The 22,921-nt window shown below is 43.6% G+C and overlaps 1 protein-coding gene across 3 annotated transcripts in view; it reads left to right on the top strand.

The window, feature by feature from the left end:
* Nucleotides 1-7,092: 7,092 nt before the first annotated feature.
* The window catches only part of BTRC (beta-transducin repeat containing E3 ubiquitin protein ligase), a 210,133-nt gene continuing 194,304 nt past the window's right edge, over nucleotides 7,093-22,921 (top strand). The window contains exon 1 of one of the 3 annotated variants that reach the window (XM_026446544.2): nucleotides 7,093-7,251. In XM_026446544.2, coding sequence (XP_026302329.1) covers nucleotides 7,204-7,251 — 48 coding nt within the window. In that variant the 5' untranslated portion in view covers nucleotides 7,093-7,203. The remainder of the gene's footprint in view (nucleotides 7,252-22,921) is intronic. The other 2 variants (XM_026446545.2, XM_026446546.1) reach the window with 2 other exon arrangements.

Raw genomic sequence — 22,921 nt, 5'->3', positions numbered from 1 at the left:
GCGCCAGGCCTCACGCCTGTAATCCCAGCACTTTGGGAGGCCGAGATGGGTGGATCATGAGGTCAGAAGATCGAGACCTCCCTGGCTAACACGGTGAAATCCCGTCCGCACTAAAAATACAAAAAAAAAAAAAAATTAGCTGGGCGTGGTGGCCGTCGCCTGTAGTCCCAGCTACTCGGGAGGCTGAGGCAGGAGAATGGCGTGAACCTGGGAGGCGGAGCTTGCAGTGAGCCGAGATTGCACCACTGCCCTCCAGCCCCGGGCGATAGAGCGAGACTCTGTCTAAAAAAAAAAAGAAAGAAAGAAAGAAATCCAATTCTCTCAATCTTACCCGCCTTCACTTCTTTTATGAGACGGAGTTTCACTCTTGTTGCCCATGCTGGAGTGCAATGGCGCAATCTCGTCTCACAGCAACCTCTGCCTCCCTGGTTCAAGCGATTCTCCATGTTGGTCAGGCTGGTCTTGAACTCCCGACCTCAGGTGATCCGCCCGCCTCGCCTCTCAAAGTGCTGGGATTACAGTCATGAGCTCCCGCGCCCGGCCCCCTGCCTGCATTTCTTTACACCATTTCTCGATCTCCTGACCTCGTGATCCACCTACCTCGGCCTCCCAAAGTGCTGGGATTACAGGCGTGAGCGATGCACCCGGCCTTTTTGTTTGTTTTGTTTGTTTGTTTGTTTTTGTTTTGAGACGGAGTCTGCTCTGTCGCCCAGGCTGGAGTGTAGTGGCGCGATCTTGGCTCACTGCAACCTCCGCCTCCTGGGTTCAAGCGATTCTCCTGCCTCAGCCTCCTAAGTGCGGGGGACTACAGGCACGCACCACCATGCCCGGCTAATTTTTTTGTAGTTTTAGTAGAGATGGGGTTTCACCATGTTAGCCAGGGTGGTCTCGATCTCCTGATCTCGTGATCTGCCTGCCTTGGCCTCCCAAAGTGCTGGGATTACAAACAGGAGCCACCGCGTCCAGCCAAATGTGGTATATATACACAATAAAATACTATTCAGCCTTTAAAAGAAGGAAATTCTGGCCGGGTTACATAGTAGGGTAACTATAACCAATAGTAATGTATGGTATCTTTCAAAATAACTAAGAGTGAATTTCACATGTCTCATCACAAAAAAGGATAAGTAAGTGAGGTACTGGATATGTTAATTAGGTTGATTTAATCATTCCACATTCTATACATATATCAAAGCATCACTTGGCACTCCATCAATGTATACAATTATGATGTGTCAATCTAAAACAATATTAATTTAAAAAGAAAAGAGACTTTTCCAGTATTTGTGCTAATAAAAGAAAAGGGAAAAACATAATCCAGAAGAACAGAAAATGCAAAAATTTCATTTATTTGTGTGGCAGAAATTGTTAGTTGCCTATTGCGACACCTATCAGAAGGGACTACCTCAGCTGGGTGCAGTGGTTCATGCCTGTAATCCCAGAACTTTGGGAGACTGAGGCAGGTAGGTCACAAGGCCAGGAGTTCGAGACCAGCCTGACCAACATGGTGAAATCCCGTCTCTGCTAAAAATACAAAAATTAGCCATGCCTGGTGGTGCGTTCCTGTAATCCCACCTACTCAGGAGGCTGAGGCAGGAGAATCGCTTGAACCAAGGAGGCTGAGGTTGCGGTGAGCAGAGATTGCGCCACTGCACTCCACTCCAGCCTGGGTGACAAAGCAAGACTCCATCTCAAAAAAAAGAAGGGACTACCTCATCCTTTCTCCTCCAATTCTAAACTTACCTGCATTTGTCCTCATACGCTCCTCCTCCTGTCTCTCAGAAGAGGCTAATCCCTCCATCTGTTCCTAGATCCCTTTCTGTCCTGTCTTCTCAGGAACTGTTGCCATCATTATCGTCTTTCTTTTATCGTTAGCGTTTCTCTTTTTTTTTTTTTTTGAGGCGGAGTTTGGCTCTGTCGCCCGGACTGGAGTGCAGTGGCCGGATCTCAGCTCACTGCAAGCTCCGCCTCCTGGGTTTACACCATTCTCCTGCCTCAGCCTCCCAAGTAGCTGGGACTACAGGCGCCCGCCACCTCGCCCGGCTAGTTTTTTTTTTTTTTTGTATTTTTAGTAGAGACGGGGTTTCACCGTGATAGTCAGGATGGTCTCGATCTCCTGACCTCGTGATCCGCCCGTCTCAGCCTCCCAAAGTGCTGGGATTACAGGCTTGAGCCACCGCGCCCGGCCTCTTAGTGTTTCTCTAATGGATCCTTTCTATCTGCATTTAAATATGCTCAAGTCTCTCACTTCATTTTATTCCCCAAATTTAAATTTTGGAAAATTTCAAACCATCAGAAAAGTTGCAAGAAGAGTACAACAAATTCTCACAACCCTTCACTGAGATCCACCATTTTTTTTTTTTTTTTTTGAGACAGAGTCTCTGTGTCACCCAGACTGGAGTGCAGTAATGCGATCTCCGCTCACTGTAACCTCCACCTCCCGGGTTCAAGAGGTTGTCCTGCCTCAGCCTTCCGTGTAGCTGGGATTAGAGGCACACGCCACCATGCCTGGCTAATTTTTTGTATTTTTAATAGAGACGCCATTTCACCTTGTTGGCCAGGCTGGTCTGGAACTCTTGACCTCAAGTGATCCGCCCACCTTGGCCTCCCAAAGTGCTGGGATTATAAAAGTGAGCAACTACACCCAGCCAGATCCACCAATTCTTAACATTTTGCCACATTTGCTTTAGTTGTCTCTCTCCCTCCCTTCCTCCTTCCCTCTTTCTCACTCTACATAGACACCTCTCTTATTTCCTAAACCAATTGAGAGTTAGCTGCAGGTATCATAACATTTCACCCTAAATACTTCAGCATGTATCGCCTAATATATTCTTTGATTTTCTTATTCTCACAGTTATCCCACTCAGAAAACTTAACATTGATAAAATACTGTTATCTAATACACAGCTCATATTCAGTTTTTCCCTGTTTCACTAATGTCTTTATTTATTTTATTTTATTTTTTTAAGAGCCGGGCATGGGGCATGGTGGCTCATGCCTGTAATCCAGCATTTTGGGAGGTCGAGGCGAGTGGATCACTTGAGGTCAGGAGTTTGAGACCAGCCTGGCCATCATGATGAAACCCTATCTCTACTAAAAATACAAAATTTAGACTGGCACAGTGGCTCACGTCTGTAATCCCAGCACTTTGGGAGGCCAAGGCGGGTGGGTCACGAGGTCAGGAGATCGAGACCATCCTGGCTAACACGATGAAACCCCGTCTCTACTAAATATATAAAAAAATTAGCTGGGCGAAGTGGCGGGCACCTGTAGTTCCAGCTACTTGGGAGGCTGAGGCAGGAGAATGGCGTGAATCTGAGAGGCAGAGCTTGCAGTGAGCCAAAATTGCGCCACTGCACCCCAGCCTGGGCAATAGAGCGAGACTCCATCTCAAAAAAAAAAAAAAAAAAAAGAGAGACAAGGTCCTGCCAGGTTGCCAACCTGGTCTTGAACTTCTGGGCTCAAGAGATCCTTTTGCTTTGGCGTCCCAAAGTGCTGGGATTACAGGTGTGAGCCACCACACCCAGTCCTATTAATGCCTTTTATAGCTGTTTTCTCTGCTGTGTATCAGTGTCAGTGTATGTGTGTTGTTCCAGTGTCCAATCAGGGATCATTCATTGCATTTAGTTGCCATGCCACCTCAATTTCCTTTGAACTAAAATCTTTCTCCTTTCAAACAAAACAATGCTTTCCTTAGACTCCCAGCTTCTACATCTAGCCACTGTGCTAGCTTTTCTCTCCTTCCCTTGACAGCCACGTTTTGTAAAGAAGAGACTCAGCAGTCTTCATATCCTCACCTCCCTCTTCAATATGCTGCAGTAGGGCATCTGCACGCCCCCAGCCCCAACATGATCCTCACTCATCAGACTTTCCTGCTACCTCTCTGGTCACTTCTTGGGCTCCTTTGTAGCTTTGTAGGCTCCTCTTCCTGTGCTTGTCCTGTAAATCTTACGGTTCTTCAGAATGCTATCCTAGGCCTGTTGCTCTTTTCACTGTTTATGCTTTCCCTGAGTGATTTCCTTTCTCTTCTCTCCTCTCCTCTCCTCTCCTCTCCTCTCCTCTCCTCCTCTCTCTCTCTCTCTTTCTTTCTCTTTCTTTCTTTCTTTCTTTCTTTCTTTCTTTCTTTCTTTCTTTCGTTCTTTCTTTTTTCAGACAGAGTCTCGCTCTGTGGCCCAGGCTACAGTGTAGTGGTGTGATCTCGGCTCAATGCAACCTCCACCTCCCGGGTTCAAGCGATTCTCCTGCATCAGCCTCCTGAGTGAGCACCATTGCACCCAGCTAATTTTTGTATTTTTCGTAGAGATAGGGTTTCACCATGTTGGCTAGGCTGGTCTCGAACTCCTGACCTCAGGTGATCCACCCACCTTGGCCTCCCAAAGTGCTGGGATTGCTAGCGTGAGTCACCATGCCCGGCTCCCTACGTGATTTCATTCTTTTCAGGGGAAGAAGCGGGAGTGGGGTTTCATTTACCACCCATATGCTGGAATCCCTATTTGTAGCCCAGGTCTTTCTCTCCAACTTCAGTTTTGAATATCCAATGGCCTCCCCAACATCTGAATCCACTTAGAAATCTCACAGGCACCTTGAAGCAATATGTCCAAAAAGAGAACTGATTATCCTCCTACCACTTGCTCCTTCTACTCTGCTTTCTGTCTTAAAAAGAAAAAAAAAAAAAGGAATCCTTCATTCATTACCTGAGCCAGATACATAGAAGTCATCTTTGACACATCCTTTTGACATCATCCATGACACATCTAATCACCATACTCCACTGATTCTATCTCCTTAGTATCTCTGGAATCCATCTACTTCTTTCTGTTCTCACCACCACATTCAAGCTGCCATCATCTCTCCCAGGAAGATTTCAGCAACCCCATAATCCTTTCCCCAAGCTTCCAGCTGTGCTCCATTTTAATCTCTTCTCCACCCTGGACTCTGATTTTCTGAAAACGCAAATCTGACCATGTTTAAAATTGTTCAGTTAGTTTCTCACAGCTCTCAGGATACAGTCCAAATGCCTTAACTTGGCCTATAAGCTGGATTGAAAGTCAAGGTATTTTATAGCTGGTAAGGTACAGGCCCTGATGCCAGTTAGAAAGCATGTCAGCTGATTCATCTGACCAGTTTATGCCGCCTAAATAATGGCTTACCTATAGAGCCCCATACTCTTCTGCAGTCTCATCTAGGGTCACTCTTCCTCTAAAGTCCCACTGACCTTGTTTTGGTTCTCAGAATCAATCACCAAAATGCAGTTACCTTTGCCTGGAATACTCTTTTCCAGTGGCTGCACCATCATCACACCTCATCTTTTAGTTTGTTTATTTATTTATGTATGTATTTATTTATTTTTTGTGACTCCATCATGTTACTGCCTTAGTCCTCTGAAAACTTCCAGCTAGTTTTCATATGAATGCGTTTGAAATCTTCTCCATTTTGCACTTGTGTAGAATTTTTTTTAAATTCAAGAGCAAAACTTTTTATTAACTGAAAGACTATTATGTATTAAGTATCATGCTGAGTTTTGTGGACATAGGGGCTAGGACAAAGTATCAACAGAGTGAAAGAGTAAGCTCCACGAAGAAATAACTGGGTCTGTCTTGTTCATCAATGAATCTCCTTTTCTTTTTCTTTTTGTCTAATTAATTTCATTTTTATTTCAATAGTTTTTGGGGTACAAGTGGTTTTTGGTTACACAGATTAATTGTTTAGGGGTGAAGTCTGAGATTTTAGCCACCCAAGTAGTGATAAATCCCTACTTCTTGAGATGATGTCTGCACACGATTATATGCTTACTATTTGTTGGATGACTGAATGAATAAGATGGTTTAAAATGGAGATTTTTCCTATAAGTGAAAAAGTATTTTCCTAGTTCAATTATTTTATAAATTCAGATATTTTGTACAAGGCTGTCACAATCTAACTCACTTTTTTTTTTTTTTAGACAGAGTCTGGCTCTGTTGCCCAGGCTGGAGTGCAGTAGCGTGATCTTGGCTCACTGCAACCTCTGCCTCCCGGGTTCAAGCAATTCTCATACCTCAGCCTGCTGAGTAGCTTGGATTAGAGGCGTGTGCCACCAGGCCCGGCTAATTTTTGTAGTTTTAGTAGAGACGGGGGTTTCTCCATGTTGGCCAGGCTCGTCTCGAACTCCTGACCTCAGGTGATCCACCCGCCTCGGCCTCCCAAAGTGCTGGGATTACAAGTGTCAGTCACCGTGCCTGGCCCTGGGTCACTTTTAACCAAACCCTAGAGTTTTCTCCTCCTAAGGTAGACCCAATTTACAAAATAAACCCATATTGTACCTTTTCAGGCCAAAGAAAATACTTATATGCTTTGTTTGCTGGAGGCCATTATATTCCACCGTTGAAGGACTTTTGTAAGTACCTGTTTGACCCTTAGTGCAGGGCTTATATCCCACAGTTAGCAATAGCAAGCTATGCGCTTTTTAAACTCTCAACACCAAGAATTTCTTCAGCCGAGTTCTATTCGGCCCTGACTTGCTGTAGGGGAGAAAAGATTCCTTGGGAGAAGTGTGGGTGGTGATAGCTTAGGAGGACCTTGAAATTCTGCATTGGTCTGTGAGCTGCTGCCTGGTGCCCATTGGCCCAGCTACTCTGGGTCGCAAACCTGCAGACGCCAGATATATGAAATTTGGGGACGTTCAGCTCCCTAAAACCACAGTTAGGCAGGCCCTAGGACCCCTGATTCTTGCCACAGTTATTCTTAGTATTTGGGCTACAGGTAAGGGATTGGTCGCCATCTTGATAACAAATGCCAGGCAAGCAGCTACTGGCGTCGCTCGGTAACCACGGAGACACCCGGGCCCCCCCCCCCCCCGTTTCTCATCCTTAGAGGCTGTAAACTACAATTCCCATCAGCCAATTTCCTATGCTTAATTGCAAGTTATCTAAATCTGGCTTGTGGGCAACCGCAACGCTGCCGCAGTGAACTGTGGGAGTTGCGGTTCACCGCGTAGCGTCAGTTTTTTTTCCTGCGGGAAGCTCTAGAACTACAAATCCCGTGAGCCACTGGGCTTTCGCCTGCGCACCGAGAAAGCCGATTCTCCTTGGCCCCTAAGCCTGTGCCTGAGAGGTAAGAGAGGGCGGGGGGAAGGAAGAGGAGGCGGGATCCGGGCCCTGCGTTGGCTGCGGCCTGGCACCAAAGGGGCGGCCCCGGCGGAGAGCGGACCCAGTGGCCTTGGCGATTATGGACCCGGCCGAGGCGGTGCTGCAAGAGAAAGCACTCAAGTTTATGGTGAGGAGACGGTGGAGGCCGGGGAACGGCGGAGGCGCTGGCGTTGGCGGCGTCGTTGAGCTCGGGCCTGTGCCGCCCGCCCACTGCGGGACCGGGCAGCGGGACCCTGGGCCGAGGCTGACGGCGGGGCAGCTGGAGGCATGGGATGGGAGCTCCAGAAAGGAGGCTAGGGGTTGCGGAGCGGACCCAGGGTGGGGGCAGCAGCTCCGCCATCTTGTGGATGAGAAGCCAAGTGACAGCGGGAGCTTAATCGAGGAGGGGGCTCCAAGCGGCGCGCGGGGCCCTGGAGGGAAAGGGGCGTGGGGACTGTTACTGAAGAGCGGAGGAAGCTCTGTGGAGAAACGCCGTGAGGCCGCTGGCGGGGCCTTCCCAGTGTCAGGGTTACCGGTAAGGCCCTGGAGAGGAGGTGCATTCAGGACTGGGGAAGGGGAGCGCGGGATAGAGTGAAGACAGATATGGTAGGTAGAGGGGAACGGGCAGGGCTGGATGCAGATGGATTTAAGGGTGGAGGAGGGAACGCTAGGGCTGGTGAGAGGCTTACAGTTTTGTAGAATGAGGGAGGGAGGATAGCCTTTGCCTTGAGGGTGGAATCCCAGCTTGGCCAAACTACTGTTGACAAACTCTGGAAGGGAAGAGGCCTCAAGGAAGATAAGGACTGGGAATGAGGACCTAGGGCTATAATGACAGTACCTGGGTGGGGAAAAGGGTGTTGACTGTAAGCTAGAATTACAAATGTCAGGGAGAGAGGTATATAACGCTACTTTGAAAGGAGAAGCTAAATACTATAGTAAGGAAAAGGTGATGAAAAGTAAGAGGCAGATTGGTCAGGGAAACATGGGTACAGGAGATTGGGTCAAAATGAGTATCTACTAGGGTAAGCAAAACAAAATTTAAAGGTAAATTGTGGGACCGTAAAATGTGGAGGCCAGGTGCTTTGTATCATTTTCTGGGAAAGGAAAGGCCGCGGAGATGAGAGTTGCAAAGACCCGTAAGAAGTGATGAGATCAGTTGAGAAATTTAGGAGATAAAAAGGTTGGAGGTAGGTAGAGGGAAGTAAGTCAGGGATAAGTCAGTATTTGTGGTTACCCGTCACTTTTAGGTTGAAGCACAGTGTGAGCAAAGATTAGATTTTGTGGGTGTGTTTAAATCCCTTGGAACATATTTCTTTAACTTTGTATCACGCTTTTCTTTTTGCTATGCTTATCTTTGGCAAACTTGTATAGTCTGATATTTGATGCTTTTAATCTGATACTTTTTGTATTTCCTAGGTGTGAAACCAGACTTTATGGTTACGACTAAAGAATGATGGAATGCATAGACTTTAAGCTTAACAGGTGGCCTTAGGGACGTTGATATTATTTGCAGTCAAGTCTTGCCTTTTCAGAAGTTATTGTGACTTGTCACTCCAAATCTTACTCCTTTGCTTAAAAAAATAGTTATTTTGTATCTTTGCCTAAAATACCATAACAAATCCAGATAAACATGGATACTAATGAAATTGAATTTTAGGCTTTAACTGCCCCATTTATAAGAATACTTTTTTGGAAACTAATCAAATTCACTAAAACTTTATTTTGCATTAGTGTTTTCAAAAACACCTAAAGTTCAAGGATATCGTTAAAAAAATTTCACTGAGCCTGAAGAAGGTTCTTGGATTTCTGCCCAACATTAAAATTCTAAATAAGAAGAAGAGACCTTGAAATTTTACTGGACTTTAGAAGTAAGTGAAAGTTATTAGAGTTAAGTCAAAAAACTGTTACTGCTTATTTTTGTTTTCCTAGAGGGTTGAATCCTTTTTTTTTTCTTTTGAGACAGAGTCTCGCTCTGTCGCCCAGGCTGGAGTGCAGTGGTGCAGCCTCCGCCACCTGGGTTCAAGCGAGTCTCCTGCCTCAGCCTCCCGAGTAGCTAGAACTACAGGTGCAGGCCACCACGCCCGTCTAATTTTTAGTAGAGATAGGGTTTCACCGTGTTGGCCAGGATGGTCTCATTTGCTGACTTCGTGATCCGCCCACTTTGGCCTCCCAAAGTGGTGAGATTTCAGATGTGAGCTGCAGCGCCCAGCAGAAGGTTGACTCAATCCTAATCCTGACGCTTGTGTCAGATTTATGGAATAATGTGATTTACAGATCAAGAGACATGAGATCATCCTTTTTACTCTCGGTTAGACTTCAGCCTAGTAACATTCTCAGCTACTTAATCTGTGCTTTGTACCAGTGAGTTATGTTTTGATAATGGCCTCCTGGTTGAGTTAAAGTGGACTTGGAGATGACCATGTAGTAGTTACAGCTTTTACGGCACCACATATTACTAATCTTGAATTAGTTTCCATAGGGAGAAGCCAATTTTTTCTTTTAATTTTAGTTGCTTTCATTATTGACCTTGCCTGCTGTTTTGGCTGCTGTTTGAGAAAAGGTCAACTAGAATAGGGTCACCAGAATGACACCTTAATAAAAGAAACAGAATGGAGAGTTTGAAATTGGGTATTCTCTTTCAGTGCAGTAACAGTCTTATGAATCTGAGTAAGTCACAACTTCCTTTTGGTGCCATTTACCCTGCTATAACGTGTCGGTTTATTCAGAGTCAATTTTAAGAAAGGAATATATTGGCGGGGCACGGTGGCTCATGCTTGTAATTCGCGCACTTTGGGAGGCTGAGGCGGGTGGAACACGAGGTCGGGAGATCGAGACCATCCTGGGCAACATGGTCAAACCCCATCTCTACTAAAAATACAAAAATTAGCCAGATGTGGTGGTGCGCACCTGTAGTTCCAGCTACTTGGGAGCCTGAGGCAGGAGAATCACTTGAACCCAGGAGGCAGAGGTTGCAGTGAGCTGAGATCGTGCCATTGCACTCCAGCCTGGGCAACAGAGCGAGACTCTGTCTCCAAAAAAAAAAAAAGATATTTGAGCTAGCATCAAATAATGAGTGCACAGTACACATGGAAGAACTATCCTTTTAATCAAACCGACATTTTTGTTACTATCTGGCTTTGTTCTGGTCTTAACCTTTCCCTCAATTATGAATCACTAATGACAACTTTTATACAGATACAGATGTCATGATTTAAACAAATGTAAAATTAGTTTAAAATGACAAAATGAAATGGATACTCTCACAAATTTGCTCATTGCTATACTAATGTGCCTTGATAAATAATTTTACAATAAAATCCTATTAGTAAGACTGCTGGCCGGGCGCGGTGGCTCAAGCCTGTAATCCCAGCACTTTGGGAGGCCGAGACGGGCGGATCACGAGGTCAGGAGTTCAAGACCATCCTGGCTAACACGGTGAAACCCCGTCTCTACTAAAAAATACAAAAAAGCTAGCCGGGTGAGGTGGCTGGCGCCTGTAGTCCCAGCTACTCGGGAGGCTGAGGCAGGAGAATGGCGTAAACCCGGGAGGCGGAGCTTGCAGTGAGCTGAGATCTGGCCACTGCACTCCAGCCCGAGGGACAGAGCGAGACTCCGTCTCAAAAAAAAAAAAAAAAAAGACTGCTGATTCAGAGATGACCATAATTCACCCATGATCGAGACTTAAAGCTTATCTTAAATAGTTTAAGCAGAATGTTCAACTTTTAAAAACAAATAAATGGTATTGAAAGCAACTGTTTACGTTAACTTATGTGGTAATGTCTCTCATTCAGCTTTAGCAGGTCTTCGAGGACCTTTCTTAGTACTTTTTTGGTTAACAAAAGTATAAATGGAAACTTGAAGAGAACCTAAGAAGAGAAATGAAAATGATGGAATATAGGCCCCAACACACACACACACCCGTGCGCTTGCACGCACATTTAAGATAGGGGGTAGAAAGACATACTGAGGAGGAATTTGAACTTTATTTTTGTTTTCACCTTTGAGACATGGTTTTGCTATGTTGCCTAGGCTAGAGTGCAGTCACAGCTTGCTGCAGCCTCAACCTCCCAGGCTCACGTGATCCTCCTGCCTTCACCTCTCAAGTGGCTACAGGCACACGCCACTTTGCTGGCTGTTTTTTTTTTTTTCTTTTTTCTTTTTGTAGAGAATGAGGGTCTCCCTTTGTTGACAGGGGTGGTTTTGAACTCCTGAGCTCAAGGGATCCTCCTGCCTTGGCCTCCCAGTTTGGGATTACAGGCGTGAGCTACCTTGCTGAGCCATGTTTATTTTTAAAAACAGGATAAATATATTCATGTCCAGCCAATCCCAGAATCAAGTAGAGTAGCTTGAAATGGATGAAATAATTTTAGAATATGTATAAGTTTTATTTGTAGAGGTGATAGATAAGTGAAACAGTATAAAGGGTAAATATTTGCTGTTTAATAAACCACCTCAAAACTTAGGTTAAAAAAAACGATTTATTTTTCCCCTCAAGTCTGATGGTTTTTCTGCTTCACTTGGTATTGGCTGAGGTGTGGGCGTGGTTGGAATGTTCAGAGTGGCCGCATTCACATGGCTAGCCACTGGTTGAGAGTTCAGCTGAGGCTAAAGACCTTCAGTTCTCCTCTATATGGGTCTTTCTCTACGTGGCTGCTTGAATTTCCTTAAAGTGTGGTGGCAAGGTTCTAAGAAAGGACATTCCAGGAGACAGGAAGTAGAGACTGCCAATCTTCTAAATCCTAGATTTGGAAGTCCAAGAATGTCACTGTGGGTCAAAGCCAGTCAAGGCCGACTACAGAGGAAGGAGAAATAATCTCTACCTATTGATAGGAAGGGTGGCATGCATAAACAGGGAAGGGGGAATTGCTGGGGGCCACCTTTTGAGACTTGATACCATAGGTGCTATGCTAGTTGGATGTTCAGGCTAAAAATAAAAATAGTATCAGCCAAGTTTGTGGGTCATAATGCTAGGAATGTTTAGGAGGCATCTCTTTTTTTGAGGTTAACTTTGGAAGGCACTGACATGATCTCCTGCATGACTTCCCTTAATGATGTCGTTGTAGACATAATACTGGGTGAATTAATGTGATTCAGTAAGCTTGCTTAATTACTTCAAAAAACATAGGTATCTAAACACAGATTACAGTTTAAAATAAATTGTGAGATGTTTTACTGTAATGGAATTTTCTTTACATCAGTGAAATTGATTAGCAGGTGGTGGGATGAACATCTGAAACCAGTTCTTAGTTTAAGTTGTCAGAGTTTGTGTGTATACTTTACCTATTCCCAGTTTAAATTAGCTTTCAAACAGTTTCTTTTATGGGTAGTCTTATAGGTGTTAGGGTATGAAATTAGTGGTAATTCTTTTTGCTAATTTTCTTTTTTTTTTGTCTGAGATACCCTGAGTTTCACTCTGTTGCCCAGACTGGAGTGTGGTGGCACAATTTGGGCTCACTGCAACCTCTGCCTCCCGGGTTCAAGTGATTTGCCTATCTCAGCCTCCCAAGTAGCTGGAATTACAGACGTGCGCCACCTCACCTGGCTAATTTTGTTGTTGTTGTTTTTGTTTTTAGATGGAGTTTCGCTCTTGTTGTCCAGGCTAGAGTGCAATGGTGCCATCTCAGCTCACTGTAACCTCTGCCTCTGAGGTTCAAGTGATTCTCCTTCCTCAGCCTCCCCTGTAGCTGGGATTACAGGCATGCACCACCACGCCCAGCTAATTTTGTATTTTTGGTAGAGACAGGGTTTTTCCATGTTGGTCAGACTGGTCTCGAACTCCCGACCTCAGGTGATCCGCCCGCCTCGGCCTCCGAAAGTGCTGAGATTACAGGCGTGAGCTGCCTTGTCCCGCCTCTTTTTGCTAATTTTCTAAATTTATGTTTATAGTAGATTTTCATAAATTATCAAAAGTGAATTATTAAATGTGGAGTAAAACTCCTACTTTGAGTAGTTTTAGACATTATTTATTGCTAAATTAGAAAATAAACTTTGAAAAGAGATCTCTTTTTTTTAAAAAAACTTTTAATTGAGACAAGGTCTCACTCTGTCACCCAGGCTGGAGTACAGTGGTGCAATCTCGGCTCACTGCATCCTTTGCCTCCTGTTTTCAAGCAATTCTTGTGCCTCAGCCTCCTAGGTAGCTGGGACTACAGGCATGCGCCATCATGCCCAGCTAGGTTTTGTGTTTTTAGTAGAGACGGGGTTTCACCGTGTTGCCCAGGCTGGTCTTGAACTCCTGACCTCAGATGATCTGCCCACCTCAGCCTCCCAAAGTGCTGGGATTACAGGTATGTCACTATGCCCGGCCTAGAGATGGATCTTTTTTTTTTTTTTTTTTTGAGATGGAGTCTTGCCCTGTCGCCCAGGCTAGAGTGCAATGGCACAATGTCAACTCACTGCAACCTCCGCTTCCCACGTTCAGGCGATTCTCCTGTCTCAGCCTCCTGAGTAGCTGGGATTACAGGCACCTACCATCATGCCTGGCTAAATTTTGTATTTTTGTAGACGGGGTTTCACCATGTTGGCCAGGCTATTCTTGAACTCCTGACCTCAGGTGATCCGCCTGCCTTGGCCTCCCAAAGTGTTGGGATTACAGGCATTAGCTACTGTGTCTGGCCTCTAGAGATGGGATCTTGCTTGTTCTGTTGCTCAGGCTGGCCTTGAATTCAGGCTGGAGTTAAGTGATCTTTCTGCCTCGTCCTCTCCAGTAGCTGGGACTACAGGTGCGTGCCACCACTCACAGCCTAAAATATTTTTTAAATCTCACCTACATTCTAGCGTGTATTTTATTTTATTAGGGCGCAGCTCTGCCATCAGTAGGTTGAGCTCACTGCAGCCTCAAACTCCTGGGCTGAAGCAATGCTCCTACCTCAGCCTCCTAAGTAGCTGGGACTACAGGTTTGTGCCACCACACCTGACTAATTTTTTATTTTTTTTTGTAGAGATGGGGTCTTGCTGTGTTGCCCAGGCTGGTCTGGAACTCCTGGCCTCAAGTGATTCTCCTGCGTCAGCCTTCCAAATTGCTGGGATTACAGGCTTGAGCCACCATACCCAGCTCTAGCAATTTTTTTTTTTGAGAAGGAGTCTCGCTCTGTTGCCCAAGCTGGAGTGCAGTGGCATGATCTCGGTTCCCTACAACCTCCGCCTCCTTGGGTTCAAACAGTTCTCCTGCCTCAGCCTCCCGAATAGCTGGGATTGCAGGCATGTGCCACCATGCCCAGCTAATTTTTTGTATTTTTAGTAGAGACAGGGTTTCACCATGTTAGCCAGGATGGTCTCAATCTCCTGACCTTGTGATCCACCCGCCTTGGCCTCCGTAAGTGCTGGGATTACAGGCGTGAGCCACCGCGCCTGGCCAGCAATATTTTAGTTTAGCACGGAAGTCCTTTCTAAATGTGTATAGTGAGAATCCATTGAGGATGAAATAGAAAATATTTACCAAAGTTTAACAACTTAATAAAAATAAAACTTTCTCTTTCCTTAATAAATCAATCTCAGCATTCTAAAATAGGCAATGGAGCGGGGGAGAAATCTCTATGGGAAGGGTCCACTGGATCTTAACAGTGTCAACTAGTGTTCCACAATATTTACGCTGTACTTGGGGAGAATTTCTGAATAATTAGAATAGACTGAGGCTTATTCCTTTTAGTTTCCCATAGCCTGATTGAGATAGAGCTATAAGATCAGCTGTAACATTGTACAGAAGGTTTAGAGATAACCAAGTGAAAAAGATAACTGAGATTACTGTTGAACTAAGAATATGATTGTTCTCTGAGACACTACCTGCTAGTTCCTGGATTACCTTTATATGTGGCCAAGATGGTGATTGGGAAGCAAGGGAGCAAAAGCCCCAGAGCTAAGGGAGAGAGAATTTCTGCCTGCCTAAGATGAACCTTTTGAGTTGGATTTTTTTTTTCCCCCTGAGATGGAGTCTCCCTCTGTCGCCAGGCTGGAGTGCAGTGGTACAATCTCGGCTCACTGTAACCTCCGACTCCCTGGTTTAAGTGATTTTCCTCCCTTAGCCTTTGAGTAGCTGGGATTACAGGCACGCGCCACCACACCCAGCTAATTTTTGTGTTTTTAGTAGGGATGGGGTTTCACCATGTTGGTCAGCCTGGTTTCGAACTCCCGACCTTAGGTGATCCTCCTGCCTCTGCCTCCCAAAGTGCTGGGATTATAGGTGTGAGCCACCATGGCCAGCCAGAAGAAATTTTTTGTGTTTTTGTTAATACGGTCAGCCACGAATAGCTAACAGCTATTACAGTTGGCCCCTCATATTCGTGGGTTCTATATCCACTAACCATTGATTGAAAATATTCAGAGAAAGAAACAATAAAAAATAACAATAAACAATAAAAGTGGGAATTAAAAACAGTACAGTATAACAACTACTTATATAACATTTACATTATATTAAGTATTATATGTAACCTAGAGATGATTTAAAATATATGGGAGAATGTGTGTAAGTTATGTGCCACTTAATATAACGCATTATAAGAGATTTGTGAGTATCTGTGAATTTTGGTATCCTGTGGGGAGGATCCTGAAACCAGTTCCCTGCAGCTACGGAGGTTTGACTATATTTATTTAGCATTTACTATTTGCTGTTCTAAATATATTGTTCTAAGCTCTCTATATATTATTTCATTTAGTCCTCCCAATAATCCTGTGAGGTGGATTCGGTATTGTTATTATCCCCATTTTTCATTAAGGAAAATTATTCCAGAGAGGTTAAGTAACTTGCTCAAAGTCATGCTAACAGGTATCCTGAGATTAAATTCAGGCAATCTGACTTGAGAGCCTTACTTAGGTACGGTATACTTCCTCTTTGAAGAGCAGGAAAACTGTGGGATATGGTGGCATGTTTCCTTAATATCTGTTAAGGCACACTTTGGTAAATGCTAAAATAGAAGCAAAAAGTGCTATAGAATTTAAGGGAGGGGAAGTTCGTTTTTTTGTTTTGTTGTGTTTTGAGATAGAGTCTCACTCTGTCACCCAGACTGGAGTGCAGTGGCACAATCTCGACTCACTGCAACCTCCACCTCCCGGGTTCAAGCATTTCTCCTGCCTAAGCCTCCTGAGTTGCTGGGACTACAGGTGTGTGCCGCCACGCCCGGCTAAGTTTTGTAGTTTTTAGTAGAGACGGGGTTTCACTGTATTGGCCAGGCTGGTCTTGAACTCCTGACCTCGTGATCCACCTACCTTGGCCTCCCAAAGTGGTGGGATTACAGGTGTGAGCCGCTGCACCCGGCCGGGAAGTTTGTTTTAACTGAAGAACTCAGCTTTGTAGAAGCAGCTTGTAGAAGAAAGCTTCATATTAGATCTTGATGAATAGATAGATTTTGACAGATGTCTCTCTGAGGTAGGCAGTCAAGTGGTGTGGCCAGAGTGGAAGATTTACTGTCTGGGTTTACATAGAGGTTTCCTGATTATTTAAATTACCGAAGAAGTGCAGTAAGACTTTACTGTTTTCATAGTATCATATCAGTTAGCTATTGGCGTTTAGAATCACAAAATACCAGCGTCTTACAACAATAGGTATTTATTCTCTTGAAATTGTGAGTTTGTTGGGTAGTGGATGATCTTAAACTTGGCTTACTCAAAGTCAAAAGCCCAAAGTCAAGTAGGGCAGGGAGTAACTTGCACAATACTACAATGACAGTAATCTACTGCATTGATCTAGTACAGTTGATTTAGAGACGAACGGTAAGATGCTTATTATGACAACTATTGTGCTTTCTTCTTTCTGCTCTCCATTGTTGGCACTGTCCTGATAGTACTTTTTCATATTGGTTGCTGAATAATACCTGTTGACTGGATGCTCCTAGAATCACAATGTAATACAGCAGATTTCTTCTCTTCATGTTATGTAGAAAAAAAGCATAAATAATCAGAATCTGGACTGTTCCACAGTGATGCCCTGAGAAGTTCAGCAATACCACGGTGCTATTCTTCTATCTTTGGGACTGATAAGCTTGATGTCACTGGAATGGCATTTGTAATAGAATTTGAACTATAATAGAGTTTGTATCAAGGTCATACATGATAACCCAACAACTCCCTTGTTAGCAGTTTTAAGAGCTTTTCCATCTCTTCACTGCAGCTAAACTTAAGGTTGCAAAGATCTGGTGCTAATATATTTAGATGTCTGGAAAACTTTCATGCTTTCGCTGAAAAGTCATAGAGACAGATATCCAGGAATTATAGCATGTGGGTAAATATTTTTGTAGCACAGATTCATAAATCCTTGTATATATATCAAACTGTTAACGAGGTTATCTGTGACTTGCTGGTTTGTGGGTAATATTTCAAAATATTTAATGGTATTCTGAAAATATACTAGTAAATAACACAGAAAAGCATTACTTAGGTGATATTTCTTTTCTTTAATGCTTTTTTACTTTAAACATTATTTTTATTTTTCTTTTTGAGACCGAGTTTCGCTCTTGGTGCCCAGGCTGGAGTACAATGGCGTGATCTTGGGTCACCATAACCTCCTTCTCCTGGGTTCAAGTGATTCTCCTGCCTTAGCCTCCTGAGTAGCTGGGATTACAGGCATGCACCACCACACCCAGCTAATTTTGTAGTTTTAGTAGAGACGGGGTTTTTCCATCTTGGTCAGGCTAGTCTTGAACTTCTGATCTCAGGTGATCCGCCCGCCTTGGCCTCCCAAAGTGCTGGGATTACTGGCGTAAGCCACCGCGTCTGGCCCTTTTAAAAAATTTTTTGAGACAGTCTCACTCACTCTGTCACCCAGGCTGGGTGATAGTTCTTTTTTTTTATTCTTTTTCTTTTTTTCTTTAAAATTTTTTTGGTTTTACTTTTTTTGAGACGGAGTTTCGCTCTCGTTGCCCAGGCTGGATACAGTGGTACAATCTCAGCTCACTGCAGCCTCTGCCTTCCAGGTTCAAGTGATTCTCCTGCCTCAGCTTCCTGAGTAGTTGGGACTACAGGTGTGCGTCACCACACCTGGCTAATTTTTGTATTTTTATTAGAGACGGAGTTTCACCATGTTGGCCAGGCTGGTCTCATACTCCTGACCTCAAGTGATCCACCTGTCTTGGCCTCCCAACGTGCTGGGATTACAGGCGTGAGCCACCATGCCCAGCCTTCTTTTTTTTTTAAATTCTTTAATGTTTTATAGATTTTCTACAGTGAATATATATCATAATCTTAAAAAGTAAAATTTAGTATATTGAGTATATGCATTTATAATACAAAATGATCACGGACTACATTGTAGCAAGTGTACTGGCCAGTGGGCTGACAGTGGCTGCTTGAACAGATTCCACTCTGAGCTCCAGTTTTCTTAAGCAGAAAATGGGCTATTGTTAATTTTACCTACTTAAAAAGGGTCTCTCTCTATTTTTCCTTTCAGTTCATATTAAATTCTAAATTGCCATGTATAAGTAAGGGGTTAGTTGTCAATTTACACCATAAAACCCCTTTATGTATCCAAGGTTTTCATAGGAAATTTAGGATTGTATGATCCTAAATTGTGCTGGAGTACCACATTTTCTGTTAAGTAGTACTTGGCAATAAAGTATAGGAAAAAAAATCAGTGGGTTGACAAAGAGAGGTCATGATAGTGTACCTGTAATGTAATTTGATAAAAAATGTGAGCATGAACTGATTGCAAAGCATTGTTACATATAGGGGAAGACATTATGGGGGAATAGGGGGGTGAAGATACAAAGTTGAATAAAACTTCTCTAGAGCTTCACAATCTAATGAGATAGGCATTTATAAATATCTCTTAAGGCACACTTTGTTAAGTGCTAAAATAGTGGCACAAAGTACTATAGAATTTAAGAGAGGAAATAGAAAAAGTAAATTGAGTTAAAGGAAGGAGAAATTAGTTTTAACTGGAGAGATTTTTAGAAGCTTTATAGAAGAAAGTTTTATATTGGACCTTGAAGAATAGATAGATTTTGACAGACTTGTGTCTGAGGTGGGCAGTTCCAAGAATAGGAAGTAACTTGGGTAAAGGCCAGGAGATCAGAAGTTGGGCAGGTGCAGTGAGTTATAGGTGGGTAGATAGGTATTATTTGAGCGTAGCAGATAAGAAGGAAAATATAAATTGGAGGCCCAGGGAGTTTGGACTTAATCTAGTTATATATATATATATATATATATATATATATTTTTTTTTTTTTTTAATTTTGTTTTGTTTTGAGATGGAGTCTCACTCTGTTGCCCAGGCTGGAGTACAGTGCCGCGTTCTTGGCTCACTGCATCCTCTGCCTCCCAGGTTCAAGTGATTCTCCTGCCTCAGCCTCCCGAGTATCTGGGACTACATGCACACACCACCATGCCCAGCTAATTTTTGTATTTTTAGTAGAGACAGGGTTTCACCATGTTGGCCAGGATGGTCTCTTATCTCTTGACCTCGTGATCCACCCGCCTCTGCCTCCCAAAGTGCTGGGATTACAGGCGTGAGCCACTGTGCCCAGCCTAGATCTATATTTAAGAAGAATGTTCTAGTGTACTTTATGTATGCGTTAATGTGAACTTTTTTACTAAAGTAAAATATATATATACAAATACATATTTTTAATATGTACAAATAATTATGTATAACTCAGTGAGTTTTTACCTAGTGAACACATCTGTGTAACCATTATCTAGATCGGGAGTAGAACTTTGCCAGTACTCTACAAGTTGCCTTCATGCCCGCTTTGGTTACTAACTCCCTACTCCCAAGGGAACTCACTCCCTTATAGTATCTGTAGATTAGTTTTACTGTTATTGGTATGTAAGCTCATCTAAATGGAATCATTCCAGGGTGTATTCTTTGGTATCTGGTATCTTTTGTCCCATATTGTTTGTAAGATGATTCACTCAGGTTTTTGTGGGAGGTATGGTGTGTTTATGCTTGTTAATGTATTCCACTGTGATTAATCATTCAGATTAGTCATTCTGTTTTTGATGGACATTTGGGTTATTTCCAGTTTTTGGCTACTTTAAATTATGCTATTGTAAATAATTTTGTATGTGTCTTTCCGTAAACATATGTACATGTTTCTGTTGAGTATGTACCTGAGAATGGAATTGCTGGGTCATGGGGTATGAAAATGTTTAGCTTTATGCTATGGTTTGAATATAGCTTGTTTGGCCCCACCAAGTCTCATGCTGAAATTTGATCTCCAGTGTTGGAGGTGGGGCCTGGTGGGAGTTGTTTGGATTATGGAGGTGCATTCCTCATGAAGGGCTTAGTGCCATCCTTTTGGAAATGAGTGAGTTCTCGCTCCGTTAGTTCCTGCCAGAGCTCGTTGCTTAAGAGTCTGGCACCTCCCTCCTCTCTCTTTTGGTTTCTCTCTTGGCATGTGATTTCTGCACATGCAGCTCCTCTTCACCCTCCACCATGAGTGGAAGCCGCTTGAGACTCTCACCAGGAGCAGATGCTAGCACCATGCTTCTTGTACAGCCTGCAGAACTGTGAGCCAAATAAACCTTTTTTAAAATTATTAATTACCCATCCTCAGGTATTCCATTATAGCACCATAAATGGACTAAGACACTTTGGTAGAACCTATACAACTGTTTTTCTTTTCTTTTTTTTTAGAGACAGGGTCTCACTCTGTTGCCCAGGCTGGAGTGCAGTGGCATGATCATGGCTCACTGCAACCTCGAACTCCTGGGCTCAAACTGTCTTCTCATTTTAGCCTCCTGAGTAACTAGCACTACAGGCATGTGCCACCACACTCAGCTAATGTTTTTCATTTTATACTTTCTTTAGCAGTGTATAGGAGTCCCAGTTGCTGAATATTCTTGCAGTGTTCACTTAGTATCATCTTTTTTGGGGCCGGATATGGTGGCTCATGCCTCTAATCCCAGCACTTTGGGAAGCTGAGGCGGGCAGATCACTTGAGGTCAGGAGTTTGAGTCTAGTCTGGCCAGCGTGGTGAAACCTCGCTTCTATAAAAGTACAAAAATTAGCTGGGTGTGGTTGCGGGCACCTGTAATCCCAGCTACTCAGGAGGTTAACGCATGAGAATCGCTTGAACCTGGGATACTGAGGTTGCAGTGAGCCTAGATGGTACTACTGGACTCCAGCTGGGCGACAGAGTGAGACTCCATCTCAAAAAAAAATAATAATAATAATAATATTTTTTATAATAACATTGTCTTTTTCGTTGTAGCCATTCTAGTGGATGATGGTACTCTCCCACTGTTTTAGTTTGTGTTTCCTTAATGACTATTGTAAACAAGCACCTTTTTAGGCTTATTGACTGTTTAGACATACTCTTTTGTTGAAGTGTTCAAGTCTTGGCTTTTTTTCCCCTACTGGATTATTATTACTGTTATTACTATTATTATTATTATTATTATTATTATTGTTTTAATTTTTAAAGAGATGGAATCTTGCCCTCTTTTCCAGGCTCTGGAGTACACTGGTGTTATCACAGCTCACTGCAGCCTCCAACTCCTGGGCTCAAACATCCTCCCACCTTGGTCTCCCAAAGCGCTGAGAGGCATGAGCCTCATTATTTTTTGTGTGCCCAGCTTCATTATTTATTTTGATGCTTGAATTGTTCCCTATTTGACCAGTGGGAAAGGCATTCAAACTGCGTCCTCTGCTTTTTGATGTCATTGAGCATTTTCTTATTTACTGAAAGATACTCCAGGCTCTTCTTCTACTTTTTTTGCCCTAGCCCTGGAATTAGTGATTTCTCCGAGAAGCTCTTTTAGTAGTTTCTTTTAGTAGAGAATGACATGTAGAAGTTCAGATCTGGTTGTTAACTGTGCTTATTGCTATTGGGGTGTCACTGCTCCCAAGCCATCATACTGGACACATCACACATACAGGTGCATATTGCACATTTACGTTGTTATTTTATCTTACGTATTATTTAAAAGCGTGAGTTCACACTGATATCCCCAATTCCAGTCTAATACTACAGGATTCGTTCAATAATTTCATAATTGTGACTCCGTTTTCTGACAGTGAGTAACTTGGCTTTCATTATCCTCAACATGTTTTCTTAGTCAATCAGTCCCTTTCTATGTGACCACTCTCATGTTGCTGCTGTTCCCCACATCCACTATACAGATGCCATCCTTGACTTATTTAGGCTCCAAAACTCCATGTCAGATTGCTGGCCTATACCCTTTCATGAACACCCTTCTCTGATACCTGTGCTAGATTGCTTTCCACATCACATTTGGACTTCAGCATTCTGTGCAGGGCCGCCATGTTGCCTGCAATATTTCTGTATGGACATATCCCTTATCCTGTTTTTTTGTTTGTTTTGAGACAGAGTCTCACTCTTTTGCCCAGGCTGCAGTGCAGTGGCTCAATCACAGCTCACAGCAGCCTCACTCAACCTCCTGGGCTCAGGTGATCCTCCTGCCTCAGTCTCCTGAGCATCTGGGACTACAGGTGCTTGCCACCACACCTGGCTAATTCTTTGTAGAGACGGGGTTTTGCCATGTTGCCCTGGCTGGTCTCAAACTCCTGGACTCAAGTGATCCACTCGCCTCGGCCTCCCAAAGTGCTAGGATTATAGCTGTGAGCCATCGTGCCTGCCCCTTCTTCCTTATCCTGATGGTACTCTGTCATCCTGTACTAAGACCTCTGCTGATCCTGCAAATGTCTGTTTTGCCTGGCCCTGACAAAATGAGTAGAGGTTTATTGTAGTCAAAATGTAGTCAAGAGTTTCAATTTTTAAATTTATGGTTAGCACTTTTTCTCTTTGCTTATCCCAAGATCATACAGATCCTTCCCTTCCTTCCCTTCCCTTCCCTTCCCTTCCCTTCCCTTTCCTTCCTTCCTTCCTTCCTTCCTTCCTTCCTTCCTTCCTTCCTTCCTTCCT

This window comes from Piliocolobus tephrosceles, chromosome 9 (assembly GCF_002776525.5).
Source record: "Piliocolobus tephrosceles isolate RC106 chromosome 9, ASM277652v3, whole genome shotgun sequence".
Lineage (NCBI taxonomy): Eukaryota > Metazoa > Chordata > Mammalia > Primates > Cercopithecidae > Piliocolobus > Piliocolobus tephrosceles.
This window is presented reverse-complemented; position numbering and strand designations above follow the sequence as displayed.